The sequence below is a fragment of the Mastomys coucha genome, unplaced genomic scaffold (assembly GCF_008632895.1).
Source record: "Mastomys coucha isolate ucsf_1 unplaced genomic scaffold, UCSF_Mcou_1 pScaffold6, whole genome shotgun sequence".
Lineage (NCBI taxonomy): Eukaryota > Metazoa > Chordata > Mammalia > Rodentia > Muridae > Mastomys > Mastomys coucha.
The window spans coordinates 118796975-118816891 of NW_022196912.1; the positions used below are offsets into that span (position 1 = coordinate 118796975).

The 19917-nt window shown below is 46.5% G+C and overlaps 1 protein-coding gene, 1 long non-coding RNA gene and 1 other non-coding gene across 3 annotated transcripts in view; 1 reads left to right on the forward strand and 2 right to left on the reverse strand.

The window, feature by feature from the left end:
* Nucleotides 1–8014: 8014 nt before the first annotated feature.
* Nucleotides 8015–9945, reverse strand: LOC116080261. Its single transcript, XR_004114369.1, has 2 exons — nucleotides 9703–9945; nucleotides 8015–8223 (listed from the first exon to the last, which is right to left on the reverse strand). It is a non-coding gene; the product is annotated as an uncharacterized LOC116080261 (long non-coding RNA).
* Nucleotides 8468–8741, reverse strand: LOC116081295. Its single transcript, XR_004114801.1, has one exon.
* A 173-nt stretch (nucleotides 9946–10118) lies between the features above and the next one.
* Glrx5 (glutaredoxin 5) overlaps nucleotides 10119–19917 on the forward strand; it is a 16765-nt gene continuing 6966 nt past the window's right edge. The window contains exon 1 of the mRNA XM_031356606.1: nucleotides 10119–10478. Within this exon, the coding sequence (XP_031212466.1) occupies nucleotides 10196–10478 (283 nt within the window). The 5' untranslated portion in view covers nucleotides 10119–10195. The remainder of the gene's footprint in view (nucleotides 10479–19917) is intronic.

Here is a 19917-nt window from a genome sequence, read left to right on the forward strand (position 1 = left end):
ACCTCACTTATAGTCGCCTAACTGGCTGCTCTGTGCTTTCAGCTGCCTCCAGTCCACGCTCAGAGTTCCATGTGCTCTCCTGACTGGGGAGCTGGAGGCTTTCTAAGAGCTTCTCTGCTAAGGAAAGCTTCCCTGTTAGACTCTGAGCCGGTTCATGTGTTTGGCATTTCTTAAGAAAAGTACCTGCCTTCCTGGAGTATTCGAAGGCCAATGTCCTTCCCTTGGTTGTTTCCTCTTTCTGGAATTTCCCTCTCCCTCCCTTTGTTTTTTTTTTTTTTTAAAGAGTTTCTCTGTATAGTGCTGGCTATCCTGGAACTCACCCTATAGACCAGTCTAGCCTAGAACTCAGATATCCGCCTGCCTCAGTCTCCCAAATGCTGGGATTAAAGGTGTGTGCCACCCACCTGGCAGAATCTTCCTCCCTCTTCCATGGAGACTCTTGAGTGGCAACCTCAGTGACATCCCCTGAGCTTTCTCCGACTCCTGAAATGTTTCTTTCAGGTCCCCTCGACCTAGCTCCTGCCAGTTCTCAGTGACATTCTTGTATTTGTCACTGCATGACTGTGAGTTGTTCAGGCCTGGACAGAGAAGCTTTCTCCTAATCTAGCATGGCAACAGGAGCCGTGGGTCTGGGACTTGAAGTGAGGGCCTTGTGTATGCAAAGCAAGCGCCTCACCCCAGAACCACAAGTGCACAGGTGTTTTGTCTCTTTCTGTGGCATTTATGATCAGCCCCGGAACCTTTGCTTAGGAGCAGTTTTGTTGGCTACAGTTTCAGTTACCCACAAGCAACCAAGAGTTCAAGTTGAACTCCTCCTCAGCAGACTTCTGCTGCTCGTCTTCCAACTGGGTCGTGCTGGGAAAATGAATCACATGCCAGGCAGTGGTGGCACACACCTTTAATCCCAGCCCTTGGGAGGCAGAGGAAGGCAGATTTCTGAGTTCAAGGCCAGCTTGGTCTACAGAGTGAGTTCCAGGACAGCCAGGGCTACACAGAGAAACCCCTGTCTCGAAAAACAAACCAAAGAGAAAGGAAGAAAGAAAGAAAGAAAGGAAGAAAGGAAGGAAGGAAGGAAGGAAGAAAATGAATTATGCTTTGCTCAGTGTATCCATGCGGTATGCACTACCCACCTAGCAATTCCACGTGGTATGTGCTACCTAACTGTGAACCGGTTAATGGCTGTGCTGGTCTTCAGGTCTCCCACTGTGTATGGCAACCCTTGTGTCCATATCACCCTATTTTACTTGTGTCCTCAAAGCCCAGGGGATGTTGGCAACTTGGATGTGACAAAGAGCAGCTGTAGAGTTCTTCCTGCCTGGGAGAAGGTAGAAGTGCACGAAGGGACTACAGTCATAGAACTGTCACTATACTGTGGCTGTCACCGTCCTGTTACTATCATTGTTGCTACTGTTCTTCCTTCAGTTCTTTATAAGTTGACTTTATCACAGGTAGCACATGGATGTAAAAACATAGTATATATACAGGATGAAAGCTGTCTGTGCTCTCAGGCCTCATCCTCTTGGGTCTCGGGAGAGGGAGTATTATACTTTGAGTTTCATACTTTGAGACTTGTAGAGGTACTGTCCTGAACTGTTGGCTGTGTTTCATGTCCTTTATTTTAGAATTATGTACTGAGCAGACCCTACAGGCTGGGGACAGTGTGAAGGCACCAGGCTACACGACGATTTCTGCCTGGGAACCCACAGGGGAATGGGCAAGGCATAGGAAATACATAGGAGAAGAACCCACATTTCTGAGAAGTGGGGGCCAAGCAGCCATTAAGGGTTGCACTGCGGCTGTGCGGCATCCGTGCTGGACTGCTGTTCTGATGGTGTTGTCTAAACCTCTTAGTGGGCAGGGTCTTCATCCGGTCTCAACAAACCTGCTGTGTGGTTCAGTTAGGAAAAGGACCCTATGCGGACAGCACTCAGTCCCTCACACCTGATGACCAGTATCCCAAGGTACTGACCACAGACTGACAGGAGGGCCGTCTACAGAACTGTTCCTCTGGCATTGTGAGGGAAGAAAACATTCATCCCTTTGAAATTTGTTTGCTCTTTCATAGTTTTTTGAAGCAGGGTCTCCAGTCAGCCCAGTACCCCATGATCCTCCTCGTTTACACCTAATGCTTCCAGAATGTTCTTTTCTGTTTCGTTTTGGTTGAGGGGAGTGGGGGTAAGGACGGTGGGGTCTCACCTACTTCAGGCCGCCTGGAACTCAGTATATAACCAAGGATGACCTTGGATTCTGATCTTTCTGCATCCACCTCCTGAGTGCTGGGATTACAGGCATTCGCCATCACACCCCATGTCCTGTAGTTCTGGGAACTGAACTCAGAAATTCCTGCCCGCTAAATAAACATTCTACCAACTGAGCCACACGTACCCCTTTTAAAATCTCAGGATACCTGCCGACTTTTAAGTCTCCCAGTGACCCTGTTACATATGCCACTTTGTGATTCTAGTAGAAAGCATGGGAGTTAGCCACTCCATAGGACAGGGTCTGGCACTGGGGAAAAGCACAAATCTGGGCCACTTACTGATTCCCAGACTACATTAGCAGAGCTGCTCCAGCTTTTGTAAAGATGACAAGCTAGTTCCCCCTGCTGGCCTTACAGGATAAGGCAGGAGACTCACTAAAATGCTCACTTCCGCCCCCCCGCCCCCAATGAAGACTCTTAATTTCTTTTTTCCCCCACAAGCAACAATTTCTCCAAGAGAATTCTCATTAAAGCCAGGAGTAGTACTGCACACCTTTAATGGTAGATCTCAGGAGGCTGAGGCAGGAGGATCATGAGTTACTGGCCAGTTCCAAGGCGGTGTGTGTGTGTGTGTGTGTGTGTGTGTGTGTGTGTGTGTGAGGGTGAGGGTGGGGGCAGGGGAGACTGACAGGATCATACTGGCTTCCCTAGATAGTCTAGCACGTGTATGAGTTATCTCAGGGCTGCAGCTGTGCAATGTGAAGATAGATGTGTGGATGGATGGGAGGGTCAGGGTAGAACTAACTCACATAACCCAGGGCTTCACAGAAAATTCACAGGAAGGCTGGGCTCAGGCCACCTCAGGAGGAAGGCACCCACCCACAAGAGCTAACTTTGCCCCGAAAAGCAGAATAGTTTGTTTAAATTAAAATCCTCTGGAATTTTGTATCTCACCAGGCTACACTTTCAAAAATACAGCATTTAGAGTTAACAAGTGTTACTCTTCTGGGGAATCAGAAAAAGAACCAGTTTTAAAGATGCTTTTTCCAATCTTCTTCTGAAAAGGAGAATGAAAAGTCACATCTCCCCATTTCTAACCCAGACTGCCCTGGCGGGAACCCTGGGGTGACTTCTCTCTTGGTGAGGGGAGCCCTGTGTGCAGTGGATTCTCCTGATAGTGACATTATTTTGAAAGCATGAGATTATGCAGCCTCAAAGGTTGGGAAATGCTGAGTGAAATTCTGACTCATTGGGAGTCAGAGGCTGTCACTCCTTAGAGGATAGCCCACTTCCTAAGCGTTCTTGTGGCTGAGACTATCAGGGGGCCTTGGCCTCGTGACCCTCACTGGCTCCTTGTTTTTGTGGTCTAGGCACCTCCTCACAAGTCTTTAGGAGGTAAGGAGTGACAGAAGCTATCTGCTGTTAAAGGCCAAGCCCAGCAGACAGCAAAATAGCACTGTGTATTAAACGGGCGGTAGGGGAGAAGAATTTGGGGGAGTTAGCTTACTCCTTCCCCTGTGTGGGACCTGGTGATGGAACTCAAGTCACCAAGCTTGGTTACAGGCTCTTTGATCACGGAGCTATCTTGCTCATATAATTTTTTTTTAAGTGTTTTGTTGTTGTTGTTTTTGTTTTTTTGTTTTTTGAGACAGGGTTTCTCTGTGTAGCCCTGGCTGTCCTGGAACTCACTCTGTAGACCAGGCTGGCCTCAAACTTAGAAATCCGCCTGCCTCTGCCTCCCAAGTGCTGGGATTAGAGACATGCGCCACCATCACCCGGCTACTCACTTAATTCTTGTACCATTTAATTCATATTAAGAGTTTAATGTATTTTAATAGTAAACAAAGGAATAGCACAGAGGACAGACAATATTAAAACTTGTATACAGGACAACTCAGAAGGTACAGTGAATGGATGGAATCTACTCGATAATAAGAATGCTACAAACACCATCTAATTTCTGTAAATATGAAATTTGTTTATGTTTTAAAAATCCAAATGCTGGCATTGTCTAGAAAAATCTAACAGGTTTATTTATAATTATTATAAAGTTGAACTGTTGAAAATGTGTGCACTAAAACATTTTGCTTGCATTAATGCTTTACACCTTGCATTTATATTAAAAATTCACACACAATGAATGTGGAGAAGCTGCCAATACCTGATTCTGTCCCCTCTGTTTCCACCCCCAATACTATACTTGAGTATCTTTTGACCCCATGGAAAAGGTATCTAACATTTAAACTACTGATAAATGGAAGAGGGGAAAAATTATTCTGAGAATGAAGTGTTTCCTCTCACAGTGGACTCTTAAGCAGTTCTCCACATATGCAGCTGGCTATCTTTTGGCGTAAGTGTTGCATGTTTGGCATGGATAGCACACAGGCTGGTATCTTCACAAAGGCCAACCAGATAGGCCTCACTTGCCTCCTGCACGGCACCAGTAGCTGCACTCTGGAAGCGTGCGGATCTCTTTTGAAGTCCCAAGCAATTTCTCGCACCAGACGCCAAAAGGGGAGCTTGTGACTCAGAAGTTCAGTTCAGTTCAGTTGACTTCTGATAGTGTCTGATTTCACGGAGTGCCACAGCCTGTAACGATGAGGTTTCTTTACTCTTCAGTAGAGGGCGCACTCTTGCGAGCCGCTTTGGTAGCCAATTGTTTTCCTGGGAGCTTTACAGCACCTCTACTTCACTTCCTTGGCTGGAGCGCAGCAAGCTAGAGGCAGCGCTGGCGTCAGAGAGCAGTGGTGGCTCACCGACAGCTGCCAACACCCCATTTAATTCTTAATTCAACTTTACAGGAAACATTTCCTTTTACACTCGGTGTACAGTAAGTTTCTCAATAAAACAAAGTCCAACAGTTGTACAACTTTAAGCCATGTAGGCTAGGTGTGGTGGTTCACGTACTCCAGCATTTTGGACACTGGGACAGTGCTGCTGAGGACAGACAAATACCACCACACCTTATTCCCTAGGCTTCCTATAAGGTTCAGACAGATTTGTGCACACAAAAGCTGTTTGGAGAACAAAACTCACAACACGTACGTGGATCAAAATCACACTGAGGCAACTGCTCTGGAGGAGGGAAACACAGCAGACTGCCTTACATCTCTACACCACTAAGCCAAAGCTAGAAATATACACAACCTCCAGTGGCCATTCTCAAAAACAAAGGCAGAGAAAACATAAGTGTGGGAAAATTCAAGGATAAAACTCAATACTCAGTATGCTTAGGACTAGAACCCAGGACCACACCCCCACACTCCAAATCCCAGGGCCGCACTCAGGCTCTTCACAATGTATTCCTTCTCCTCGGCCTATCCCAGGCTAACCTAATCCACTTGCGGCACACTATCTCCATGAGAGCAGTCACCAGTCACTCCTGGACCAGACAAAGCAAGGAGAACCCGTGCCAGCCAGAATCCTCTGATGTGGGGAACAGGTTATCCACAACTACAATCAGTTAAGTATTTATAAAAGGCTTCAAGGAATGGCAGTACAGACCTGTAATCCCAGCATTCAGGAAGCTAAGGCAAGAGGATCTCAGACTTCAGGCCTGACTAGGCTCTAATGGCAAGGCTATCTCAAGAAATGTTACAAAAATTAAACCATAACCACGCCAAAAATAAAATAAAAACTAGCTGTGTTGGAGACCAAGGGAGTCAAAATTCAAAAGGCATTGCTACCTCCTGGGAAGGCTGCTCTGCCTGGGTTTTCACAGATGTTGTCTGGGTATCAGGTTAATGGCGGGGCTGAGGTGATGCTCTGCTAAGCGACTCACAGAGGTGGGTCAGGCTTCAGCTCAGTTTGTAGGTTTCTGGGTTCCAAGAACCGTCTTTACCGTAGGCTCCCCCTGTAATCCAGAGAGCCACGTAGGGCAGTACCTGCTCTGGACAGCAGGGCTAGATACACACATCACCTGGTGTGCAAGCACACCCAAGCCCTTTTAAAGTTTTGCTTATGGTGTACCAGTGTTTTGCCTGCATGAGTGTCTGTGCACCATATGCATACAGTGCCCACAGAGGTTGCCTGGAACCAGTTACAGAAAGTTGTGAGCTAAATGGTGGGTGCTAGGATTTGAACTCAGGACCTCTAGAAGAGCAGCCAGTGCTCTTAACCACTGAGCCATCTCTCCAGCCCTGCCTCCTCTTCTAAAAGCTGGTTACTGTAAAGGACTCCAGGTGGTGGCACTAGGTGTGACAGAAGGAAAGGGAGCGGGTCCTGGAGCCCACAGTCCCCACCCTGAGTGGTCTGAGATACAGAGGACTCAGTCACCCTTCTCAGTGGAGTCATGGTGCTTTGGGATGGAAGCAAAGCCTCATTTGAACGCAGGGAAGGAGAGACACTGTGAGATGCCCAAGTCACATATTGCCAAGGTGAAATTTTTCAGCCTGATTATGTTGTTTTCCCAAATCCTAGGACCCTTGAAAGCAAACTCCGTTTCCACTTCCCCACTGAGGATACACACCACAGCGATACACAAGATGTCCAGGGTGCAACTCTGATGAATGCTTTAGAAGTGTACTTTTTTCACTTTCATTTTAAGATTTCTAAAGCAACAGCTCGAAAACAGTGTTACATCACACACACACATATTTTATGATAGCCTTATTAAATTACGTATCCTTGGTTGGACTGGAGCTCCCTATGTAGACTGAGATGGCCTTGAACTCAGATCCATGTGCCTATACCTCCCAAGTGCTGGGATCAAAGGCGTGTGCCACTCCAACCAGCAAGTGGCTCTGCACTTCTGGAAATAGGGCTTGGCTGTCTTCCCACTTGGTTAACTTTACTGTTATGTGACAGTTGTAGTAGAGAACATGCTGTTTGTCACAACTGCTCTTTGTCCAGGTCCCCAAAGCAGTCTGCAAATTCCTTCCTTTCACACAGGGACTACCAAAGCCAATCAGACAGTGTTGCAGGAATATAAAAAAATGAATCCACCCCGCAAATTCCATTTCCCGCCGGGCCACATTTTCAAGCCAATATTGACCGGTATCACCACTTCTCAATGGGTTTTCTTTCCTTTTTTTTTGGTTTTTTCAAGACAGGGTTTCTCTGTGTAGCCCTGGCTGTCTTGGTACTCACTCTGTAGACCAGGCCGGCCTCGAACTCAGAAATTCACCTGCCTCTGCCTCCCATGTGCTGGGATTAAAGGTGTTCTCCACCACCGCCCGGCCTGATGGACTCTTATTATTCTCTCCCAGCTATTAAAAACATCTCACCCACATGCAACTCTTTACACACCCCCACAATCATTTATCTAAATTGTGCCTAAGACCTGGTAAGTAAAAAGCATGACTCTTTTTTTTTTTTGAGACAGGGTTTCTCTGTATAGCCCTGGCTGTCCTGGAATTCACTCTGTAGACCAGGCTGGTCTTGAACTCAGAAATCCGCCTGCCTCTGCCTCCCAAGTGCTGGGATTAAAGGCGTGCGCCACCACTGCCAGGCTAAAGCATGACTCTTAAGGCCATAATATCCAATCAGATTTATATAATAATAAAATCACAATTTACAAGATGCCAATACAATAATTTCAGAAGCAAGTAATAAAGACAGTATTCTAACATAATTAATCTATTTTTGGAAACCTTATACAACCTCTCTGGTGTATAACCTTGTGGGGTCTGGCTCGCCCTCATCATCTGTCTCCATGATCTGAGGACCCTCCTCCTGCTCCTCTGCCCTATTTCCTCCTCCAACTCTAGTTCCACCTCTCTATTCCTGTCCAATCACAGGCCTGTCACTGCCCTAACGTGACTGGACAGAGAAAATGCCGTAGCAAGACAAGTTGGAGTAGACAAGACACACGGCTTCCCAGAAGCAAATTGCCTTTATTTTTTAATTAATTAATTTATTTATAACTACTTACAGCAGTGTACACATGTATAAAAGCTCCCAGACGCTGGGGCGACTTAACTGATGCTCTGCCATTAAGGACACAAATGCTTGGCTTTTGGTGCAGCTGCTTTACCTCGGCATAGCTTGTAAATGTTTTTGTATGGTGCCTGGAATCAAAGGATCTGCGAAATAACAAGATTTTAGTTTGGGGCTTGCCATCAGAAAAAGAACAGGAATCAACATAACCACAAGGAATCGACAAGGAATCGGCGGTTCCCATGTGTCTTCAGTTTGTGCAGCTCATATTTCTCCCGGAGCTCTGACTCAGCAGACTCCACAGCTCTCGCAGGTGAGCTCTCTGATTTTTTACATTCACTCCCCACGAGCAAAAAGGCCACCTCCAGCAACACGCTTAGTCACTTGAGGTTCTGTAGCAGTACTTAGTGTCCAACAGAAAGCGCTCCGTCTGCTAAACAATATCTTGACTGCAAAGCTTCTCTGACTGTTGGTGGATCGACAATGACACAGCACAGCCATTATCACCGTGGCAACAGTACCCAGACCTATCAGAGGAAAATTGCACATGGGACCGCTGGCTCTTGAGCAGGCATGCCTCAGCTTCCTCTGGAGTATGCTTTCTCTGCAAGTCTGGTGTGCTTTAGGGTACTACCAACCCACGGCAGGGCCAAGACTACAGATTAGATAGCAGGTCACTGAGGCCTCCTGGCCAAGATCTGGATCCACGTGCTCTACTAGTGTGAGCACTGACTATATCTAGGGCTCTGTTCTAGGGGGAAGACCACGTCAAGCAATATACAAAATGGAGAGAGCAGAGCAAACTACGAGCCTGCTCATCCCCAGCAGATGTGCAAGCAAGCACTCCACCCTGGGGCTACCATCACCTGCACAGGAACTCACTGACAGAACACTCTTTTATTACTGTCTGCGAGCATGTGCTGGGGGTGGAACTCAGGACGTCACTTACATTAGGGAAGCTTGCTGACCTATATCCTCATACACTGCTTTCCCTCTTAAAAAGGTCTTGCTGTATGGCCCGGGCTTATTTAGAACTCCTGGGTTCAACAGATCCTCTTGCCTCAGCCTCTTAAGAGGCAAGGCACTTCTCAGACAACGGCCTCAGGGCCCAGCAACTCACCAATTTCCTAGTTCTTTCAATGAACCCTCCTGAGCCCAGTAACAAGGGGTTATATGGGCAGAAGGGTCACCGAGACCCCAAGGCCAGCCGTCCCACGGCTAGAGCACTCTGCACCTTTCTACGAGAAGAACTTCATTCTAGAGGCCAGGGAGATGGCTCAGCGTGTCAAGGGACTTGCCCTGCAAGCCAGAGTCCCATCACTGGACCCTTTATAAAAGGCGGAAGTAGGGACCTGACTACACAAAGCTGTCTTCTGACTTCTACTCACACGCTGTGGCAGGTGCATACACGCAGATCACACATACATAGTAATTATATCACACATACACAGTAATTATATCACACATACACAGTAATTATATTTTTACGCTAAAAAGTCATTCTAGAGGAAGAGTCCCACGTGAGGCAGCAGGACTGTCTGTCCACAGACTTGGCTGTCCACGTGCATGGCGGGTCGGAGGCTGGAGCCCCGGGCAGGCCAGGACACGCCAGGTTCGCGGCTCACCTCAGCTGGTGAGGCGTGGAGGCCCACCACCTCTCTAGTGCACGCCATCGCGGGACCCCTGACCGCGTTACCGTAGCAATCAGCCGCCACAAACGGAACCGGAAGCTGCGTCTAGGCCTGACTCCTTCCCGGCGTGCCGCGGGCGGCAGAAGCCCCGCGTTGCGCCTGCCCCATCCTCCTGGCGTATCCGGACCGGCCTCGAACGCCTTCCTATAGTCACGCCTCTTGATGCCCTTCACTGATGGACGTCCAATTTGTCCAATCAACACGTAAAGCGGTCGTCCACACTCACTAGCAAGCCTGTAGGACGCGGCTCCCTGGGAAAGCCCACCGCTACGGTGTAAGCGATGTGATTGGTGGAATTGAGCCAGTATTGTCCAATCACGAGACTCATCCCAGAGCCTGTCCAATGAGAGCCTCTGGTGGGCCGGCCGAACGCCACGGGCACTGTAAGGCCCAGAGTGGCCGCAGAGGCGGTGGACAGCGAGCGGGCATGAGCGCGTCCCTGAGCCGGGCGGCGGCGGCTCTGCTGCGCTGGGGGCGCGGCGCGGGTGGCGGCGGCCTGCCCGGAGCCGGCGTGCGGGCGGCAAGCTCGGGCGGCCAGGCGGAGCAGCTGGACGCGCTGGTGAAGAAGGACAAGGTGGTGGTGTTCCTCAAGGGGACTCCCGAGCAGCCCCAGTGCGGCTTCAGCAACGCCGTGGTGCAGATCCTTCGGCTGCACGGTGTCCGCGACTATGCGGCCTACAACGTTCTGGACGACCCGGAGCTGAGGCAAGGTCAGGCCCGTGGGATCTGGCGGCGAGGGTGCGGTGAACTTGAGCGGATCCCGAGGAGCAAGGGCCCTGGTTGTGTAGCCACATGGTTGCCTCGGCCCACCTCGGGGCGAGATGTTTCTGGCTGCATAGGAGGGGGGTAGTCAGCATCATGATCCCTCTGAGTAGGTCGACTGGGGAGTGGCTGGTTGATAGGTGGGGACTCACTGCGAGTACCTTGGGGACACTTTGAGGGCTTGGAAGCCAGCAGACTCCTTGCTAGGTGAGGGACTGATGCTGCGTTAAGTAGGGAAGAGGTTTCAGGCTTGCCTGTGTGAGTCTAACGAGGTCAGAGGCTGACCAATAATGTTTAAGGCCCCGAAGGTCAGGGACTGTCTCCTTGCTGGAGAGAGGGTTTCACCATAGTCTAGCTGGACTCACGTTGGGAAAGACACGAACTTTGGTTTTTAGGTACCTTAGCACCAAAGAACAGCGTGTGAGGACTAGGGCTTGGTAGAGGCTCAGTGGGAAGAGGAAGCCACTAAGACTTCTGACCCCTGACCAGATTAACAAACTGCGGCCAGGTTGGGCCCAAAGGGCAGAGAGTAGAATAGCCAGACCTGTAGCTTTTCACTGGCCCCGAAGCAGAGACTTCTCCCAACGTCTAGTTGAAGTCCTTTATACAAAGTACCAGGCACCTTTCTCTCAGGCTTCTGCTTGCTCTGAACGGGGAAGGGAAAAGCCAGGGATCTGGTCCTGATCCTTGGCAAGAATTGATCAAGATGGGCCGAGTAATGGGAAAGCTGCCCTCTCCCTGCTCCTCCTTCAGTGGAACCTGGGGAACCCTGTATTCAAGTGGTCCCCCCATCTTACTGATCTAGTGCTCTGGTTTAGTCACTGTGCTGAAAGGAGACTTTTCTGTGTTAGAATGGAGTGTGCAACGTTTGAAATTACTGATTATGATTACTCGCCCGTATGGTCATTCTTCTTGATGAGGCTGGGGCTGTGGAGAGCTGGTTTTCTTGGTTTGGTCTGTGTCAGTCTGCAGTACAGCCTACTGCAGTTCCTTCTCAGTAGAGTGAAGATTTTAACACCGCGCCTGGCAGATCTCATGAAGGAACAAGAGAAAATAAAAATTATAGCTGGGCACAGTAACTCACTTCTATAACCTCAGCTGTCTGCATGTAGAGGCAGGAGGGTCACCAGTTCAAAGCCAGACTGCACTGCATTGTGGGAATTCCCCCATTCCCCTTCTCTACTCTCATCCACTCTGGCACGGAAGGCACCCACTAAGTGGCAGCAACTTTATTATTAACTCTGATGGCTTTCAAAGTACTTTTGTACCTATTGTTAAGTGGCTAACCCCACACTTGTTCCCCCGATAGTACTGGTGGGCTGAGCCCTGTGGTAAAGCAGAGAAAGGGAGGCGAGTTAATGAACTCTACCAGGAATGATGGCAAGCCATGCATTGTGCTCTGAACCCTGGGTTTTCCTCCTCAGCTAACATTTGGCTGCTTTCGAGGCTCTGGGGTTATCTGGCTCAGGGCACGCTGTAGCTTTGGGTCAGAGGTTGCTCCTTGCAGGGGAAGATAAGCAGATATTCTGTGGCCTCTGAGCTGGGACCTACCTGCGGTTGCCCTGCAGTCATGACTCTTAGCAGACAGCTGTGTTGTGGATATCTTGCTTAATATGAGGCCTGAGGACATTTGGCTTAGAATTTATGCTCTCCTGGTGAGTGTAACTGGAGGTTAGATATAGTGAGTACAACCAATATAAGTAAGAATAACAGGACCTGTTTTGTCAGCCATCTCACATGCCCTGCCCTCATCATTAGGTGCTCAAATGACAGGAGAGAACTCTTGATTTGTTGTTGTTACTCAATTTTGATTTTTTTTTTTTTCTTTTTTAGACAGGCTAGCCAAGCTGGCCTAGAACTCACTGTCTAGATCAGGCTGGCCCAGAACTTGAATTATTCCTTGAGTTACAGGTGTGAGCTATGGTGCCCAGCCACAACCCCTACATTTCTTTACTGCTGATTTCATCAGCTTGTTAGTTTCGTTAGTAAGTATGTTCTCCAAATAATTAAACATGTCCCTCCTGTAGCTTAGAAAAATAAAAGTTGCTGGGTAGTGGTGGCCCACGCTTTTAATCCCAGCACTTGGGAGGCAGAGGCAAGCGAATTTCTGAGTTCAAGGCCAGCCTGGTCTACAGAGTGAGTTCCAGGACAGCTAGGACTACACAGAGAAACCCTGTCTCGAAAAACCAAAAGAAAAAAAAAAGTCAGTGGAAGGGCTGATGTTCTGACTGGGCAGGGTGATGAGAGTCTCTCCCCTCCTCAGCACCCACCCTTGGGGGGGCAGGGCAGAGGCTTTGCTAGCCAGGTTAAGCCTTTCAAGAGGTCTTTGCCTACACCCAGGTTTGCCAAAGGGCAGGCAGGCAGGCAGCTCATGCTCACTTTGGCAGGCAAGGAGGGGCCCTCTCACCTGTGCTACCGAAGCATGTGGCTGCTGTGTCAGCAGTCTGTCCTTTTCCCTTATGCCACAGTTTTCAAAGGGCTCTGGTTCTGTCTGGACCCAGCGTCCAGGACATGTGGTGCAGAGAACTTCTGGTCCTTACTTTTATCACCTGGGGTACACACAGGCCACAGCCACAGGGCTCTCGAGGAACCCAGGGCTCAATGCTGACTCATGGTTCCTTGGGCAATCCAGTGACTGCTGGCTTTGTGAGATCCTGTCTGCACATAGCATCTCACCCTTGGGAGGGCAGGGACCTGGCTTACACAGTCGCCTGTGCTGCTGGGAATGCCACTTGAGCAGGGCAGGTTTTCTGTGACTGCTACTATGCTAAGGCGAGGCTAGTGTTATTCACAGTCATGACACAGACTCTCTGTGACCACTCTGATAGTCCTGTGCCCATCTCTATGTGTTCTTTAAAACGGGAGCAGTGTCTGCCGGGGTAGGGGCCTTAATGTTTTTGAATGCATAACTGTTATCCCATGTTTTCTTGTCCTTATAACTTGTAATCTTTTTGATGTAGAAGCCTACGTGGCGGTCTCATATGTGTGTACATTATGTAACACTGTCAGAGTAGCTGGCCTAGCTGTCATTTTGGACATGTTGATGACTCTAGAGCATTTCGAGTCCTCCCTGCTGGCTGCTGGTTTCTGACTCCCAGGGTTTTCTCATGGGCTCTCATGTATATTAAAGCCCTTCTTTGAACCCTGCTGTGTGCCTCACCTGTGAACTCTGTTTTCTTCAGCTTCTTCTCCCAGTCCTTTCCCCACAACCTGTAAGTGTTTATGAAGCAGTGCCTGAACATTCAGAGAAGTAGTTAGTACTTACTACTCCGGCGAAGTTGGAAGTTGGATGCTCAGTTACATGTGTGCGCTCCTGGGGGCCTAGCCGTGTGCTTCGGGCATCTGGCACTAGCACTTTGGAATTGTAACAGTCAGTGTTGGAGATGAACAGAGCTGTTTCCCTTCTCCCAGAGAGATAGTCTGAGGTGGAGACAGCTTCCACTGTGAAGGAGTAGGCGGCCCATGGGCTCCTGGGTCACCATTGCTTCTGTTCCTCTGTTGTTGGAGGCTGAAAGTAGGCTTGGATGCTGTATAACCAGTGAACAAGCTAAATACAATAAAACTTTATTTATAAAGGCAGGAAGAGGTTTAGCCCAAAGCCAGCTTGCCCTCCCCACCAGGTCTAGAGGGTCCCACATAGGATAAGATACATGAGTAAGGTGTCTATGACAACATGGCTTGTGGTGGGGGCAAACCGACAAGATGGGATCCTGGTCTGTTAGGGGGCTGGGTTAGCAAATGGTTCAGTGATACAGGATAAAATTACACTGTGCTTAAAGAAACTAGATTCTGTGTAGTTGAGGTGGCTAAATACCAGAAACACATTTGGTCAAAAGTTAGTGGCAAGGAGTACCAATGGCACAGTAAATACTGTCTATGTAGACTGACGTCCGCAGTGTGAGTCAGTCCCATGTGCATGAGTGTTCAGTGAGCAGGTGCTGTGGGTGGGACAGGCTGTGCTGAGGGGTCATGGGTTCAGAGGCTGGCTTTAGACTGGACAAACTGAGATGCTAACTCTGACTGTGGGTAACTTTTTTTTTTTTTTTCGAGACAGGTAGCCTTGGCTGTCCTGGAACTCACTCTGTAGACCAGGCTGGCCTCGAACTCAGAAATCCGCCTACCTCTGCCTCCCAAGTGCTGGGATTAAAGGCGTGTGCCACCACCACCCAGCTAAGTAGGATTATTGATGGAAAATACTTAAGAAGTATGGAGTGCTGTAGCCCTGAACTCTGCAAATGCTACTTTCTCCTCACTGCTTGGAATACCCTGTGTGTACGTACCATTCCTGTGTCCTTTCCTCACCGCAGGGAGTACCCTGTGTGTACCATTCCTATGTTCTTCCCCATGCTTGCTGTTTCCTGTGTTGCTCAGAAAAGCACTTCTGTGACAAACAGGGCAGAAGACCCTTGCCAGGAGGTAGGTACACATACATGTATAATCCATGGTACACATACATGTATAATCCATGGTACACATACATGTATAATCCATGGTACACATACACGTATAATCCATGGTACACATACATCTATAATCCACGGTACACATACATCTATAATCTATACTCATTTGAGCCTGGCACTTCTCTAGGAAGTAAGTCATCTTAGCAGTTACATACCATTTGATCTTCTCAGTAAACCTATGAGGCAGCGTGGACTTTGCAGCCAAGGAAACTGAGACTGGGGGATTTTGTCACCTCTCTGAGGCTACATCTAGATGCCAGCAAGCCCACTCTGCTGATCTATGTGTCTGAGCCTTGTCTGCAGTTTCCAACCTTTGCTGACCTCTCCCGAGGCTCTGCAGTTTCCATGCTGAGATACCCCTGGCTCCAAGGTGGGAGACATGAAGGAAATGTAACCCTAGGAAGGGACACACTTGGGCCAAGAACCTAGTATGTGACTCTGGTATCCCGGCCTGCGGGGTTCAGTTATTTGGGGGATCAGGGAGGACCATGCCTGTGGGGAAGAATGGGTGAGAGAGAGGAGGAGACCCTGTAAAGGTTTGTCAAGGTCTACTTTACTTAGAGCAAACTGCTCAATTTATACTTCACAAAAGTGGGGGGTGGGGGTGGGCAGGGAACAATGGGTTCACTCCAGGGTTGTCCATCTGACAGATGTTGGCAGGGGGTCCAGAACATTTCATCTTGGTATACTGTCTCTTGGTAAACAGGCACAGGATGTTTTTAGCCAAGGTGAATGTCAGGCAGTTCTCAGGCTAGTTGAGGGGCAGGGGGTCGGGTGGCCATGCCTTGGCTCCCAATATCTCCCCCTCTCTAGTATAGAAATGAGGCAGGTCTTGGAGGGCCTTTCTTAGGCTATGAGGTGTTTGTCCACAGCCAATCTTGGCCGCCGGTATAGAGAACCCCATGTCTTAGGCTATGAGAGTTGCATCCACTCTCGGCACCACCCCTGTTGAGTGATACGCCACAGGCTCATGGCCTGAGGGTTGCAACCACTGGATTGATCTTATAAGGGGTGGTGGGCACCTGAGGAATGGCTTCTCAATAATCCTGTCGTAGGGGTCTGACGATTGTTAGGTCAGTGGGCTAGGCACGTGGTACCTCAATAAACCCGTCATTGGCGTCTGCTCCACAGCTCACGGAACCATAAAGGTCCCGGGCCTCTTAGCCTTGAGAAACGTAGCATGCCTGCATTTGAGTCTGTTGTCTTGGTGGGTGGATCCACAGGTGAGTCTTGGGTTTCCAGGCGGTGATAATGGACAGCCATGGCTTGTTCTTAGCACTATCTATCTGATTCTTGACAAAAGAAGTTAGTTTGGAAAAGGCCGAGGCCCCGAAGGAAAGGAGGAGGAGGAACCCTATTAAGGGTCCCAAAAGGCTGGGGAGAAGAGTGGATAGCCAGGGGAGGTGGAAAACCAATTTTGATACCAAGATTCTTGCTTCTCCCTATTACACTTCCCTTTCTTCTAGGCGAATTCCAACCTTTTCTATACTATCTTGAACCAAGCCAGTTTTGTCGGAATAGAAGCAACATTCTTCTTTGAGGGCCACACAGAGCCCTCTCTCCTGTAAGAACACTAGGTCAAGACCTCGCCTATTTTGTAACACCACCTCGCACAAGGAGGTCAGGGAATCTTTTAGATTTTATAAGCCTTTTTTGCAATTCCCGTATATCTTGGTCTATGGCGAGATTAAGTTGGGCATATTGTTGTTGGGAGGTGACCAAGGAGGCAATGCTGGTCTCTGCACCTGCAGTTCCTAGATCAAGAATCACTGCTAAGGTCACCATGGATATGGGCTCTCTCTTGTCTGGGGGAAAGTTAGTGCCTCTTTCCCAAAACTGCAGGAGATCCTCCGCATGGTGAACCATTAACTTTGGGAGGAGTTGGACCAAAACACAATAATCTTTGTGAGTTAAAAAGAGCTGGGTAACTATATAGGTAGTGAGTCTAGTAGAACATGCTAGGTAAGTACCATTAGGTCCCCCAAGATATTGAAATGTGGTATTCACAACAAAAGTCTGATTGCAAACCTCTAGTAAGGCCTGTGGGGGGAGCATGGATGGCTCCAAAAGGCACGAACCTCGACCTGTCACCTGGCTCATCGTGAGCGAATGAGTTTGTCTTTGTACTCCGGGAATGAGTTTGTTTGAGATAAACTCAAAAGTTTAAAAATAACATTAACTTGAAGATGTCTCAGGCACTTTAGTTGCAAATTAGCAACATTTAGGCCCAAGGCTTGGCCTCTAGGGGTAGAGGGAAGCCCTTGTCGACTCCCAGAAAAAGGTGGAGTCCATTTCAGCCAAGCAAAGGCCAGTAAAAATGTTCAGCCAGTATTCTTGGCAATAAAAACATGCTTGTAAAAAGATTTTTTATCTGTATCTACTTGACTAATTAAGGTATTAGGCGGCCATTGTGTTCCAACACAAACTAGGCCCCTTCCCCAGGTCAAGGTGGGGTTAAGAATAAATGTGTTAGTAAGTGGAGTGACACGCCATTCCATCATGGCATAAAAACTGAAAATGCATGGATGCCAATGACAATCTGCAGCAGACTAACCTTTTAGCATCAAGTAAAAGCAAAATATGCCTTTTAAAAATAAGCAAAAAGCGAGGCATGCCTTAATACAGGCAAAAAATGAATTATGCTTTTCAAAACAAGCATAAAGCAAAATGCTTTTGGAGTGGAGTGCATATTCTCCCTCCTTTTAATATTAAAATTTTAAATTTTCAAAGTGCGAAGTGCATATTGAGTAAATATTGTCTCTGAGAATTATAAATTATCTCAGTAATATGGGTAACATTAAATTGTTGACAAAATATCTAAAATGCTTGACTATAGTAGTCAATTTCATAATTTGTTTTAATCTGATTAGGAACATTGAATATAGAAATATAATATAGGCAATAACCAATTAATATTTTATTTATGTTAAGGTAATAGCAACTTGAAAGCCTGAGAAGAGTCACATGTGGATGTTTTACTTTTAATTTTGAAATCAAAATTATATTTTAAAAATGTCTAAATATAAGCAATAGATAGCTCAGATATATATATATATATATATATATATATATATATGTACCCATATATCAATATACAAATTAAGACTTAATTTTAATACTTGACAAATAGAAACTACAGCACACAATTTGAGTATTTGTGCTGACACGGGGGGAAAATCATGAGAATAAAACAAGTGACTTATATATAAAATTTTTCATAAAAGGGCTAAAGAGGTACTATATTGTTATGGGGTGTATACATAAGTCTATAGGAAATATAAAAGTATGTATGTAAATGAATTAAAACAATTTGTTTACTTTGGAGAAATATCAATTTCTGTCTAAAAATCTTTACTAAGTAATAAGCCAAATATCAATTAATATTTTGCAATAACCAATTTAATTGCTCTATGAGAAAATAGATGTCTTTTTAGGTTTTAATGAATGAAAAAATGTTTTTAAACATTTTTTCTAAAATACCTTTTATGAATTTATCATATAATTTTTCATTAATATCTGTGGGCACAAAACATGATCATAATTGAGCATAATTGACAAGTGATAAAACTTTTTTGATATTGCAAGGTTATTTGTCTCACCAGTTAGTAGTTTCTATTAAAAGATTAAGTCTTGTGGGGAGCTTAAGATGAGGTCTTAGCCAAAAGTAACTTGAAATAAGCAACATATTTTTTCTTTTTGATGTATCTGAGGCTTTAATAGTTAACTTACTCTGAGAAATTCAAAGTTTTAGCTTCTCGAACTGAGCAGAGACAAAGAAATTTTATATATATATATATATATATATATATATACATATATATATCTTTTATATATATTTTATATTTTATCTTTTAGCCATATTCAAAGGCAACATTATTTAATGAATATCAATATGTTAGAAATAACATCTTTCCATAAAATTACTAGGATGTAGAGGGAAAAACAGCCTAAAATATTTTATACCTCTACATGAAATAGGCAAGTCAGATTGCAATGTTTTTATAAGTTTCATGACTTCATTGATTCTTCATGAGTCTCAAGTTTAAAATTACTTTGAACCACACCAGGATAGTTCTGTAATAATGTTGTTTTTGTCTTAAAAAACGATTTCCCTGAGGTAAGGGAGAGGCAAAATCAGAAAGACTTCCCTAGGCCTGGTTAGTAAAACATTTTTTATAACTTTGGTGCTGTAAAAGCATTACTAGTAACAAAAAGAAACTCCACTTGAGTGTCTCTGAACAATTTTCAGGGCACAACCCTTTTTGAAACAAATTATCAAGAACCTGTTTGACATCAAATAAATTTTTACTTATATCTCTTTACCAATTTAAAATGTTGTTTTTACCACTCTTATCTAATTAAGTTTGTAATTAAAGATGGCCCATATTGACCACAGCTGTTTTTTAACTTTTACCACCGTTGTCTTAATTTTTTAGACGGTAAAACCCAATTATAAATAATTATATTTTTAGAGTCAATATTAAGAAACATATTTATTACAAGGTTTTTCTAGTGTCTCCCTGCTTTTAAAGTGTAGTTAGCCCTAGCCTGGCTTATTGTGAGAATGCCTTATAGAGTCACATCTAGTCATTTAGAAATGCCAAGGTGAGTGGGGTAATGTGGGGTGCTTACCTTTAGTCCCAGTTCCTGGGAGGCCATGGCAGGACTGTCTCAAGTTTGAGACCAGCCTAGGCTGAATGCCAGGCCAGAGGTGTGCACGCCTGTAATATTACCACTTTGGAGGTAGAGACAAGAGAACTGCTAGATTGGGGCCAGCCTGGGCTGTTGAGTGGGAAACTGGGGGTTCGGGGCTCACCATTGACTTTTTGCATTATAGCTGATGCCTGAAGAGGTCTAAACTTAGCTCAACTTGTGACTCCTTGGGTAATTGCTTCTTTCTTCTCTGAAAATACTGTGTGTGTGT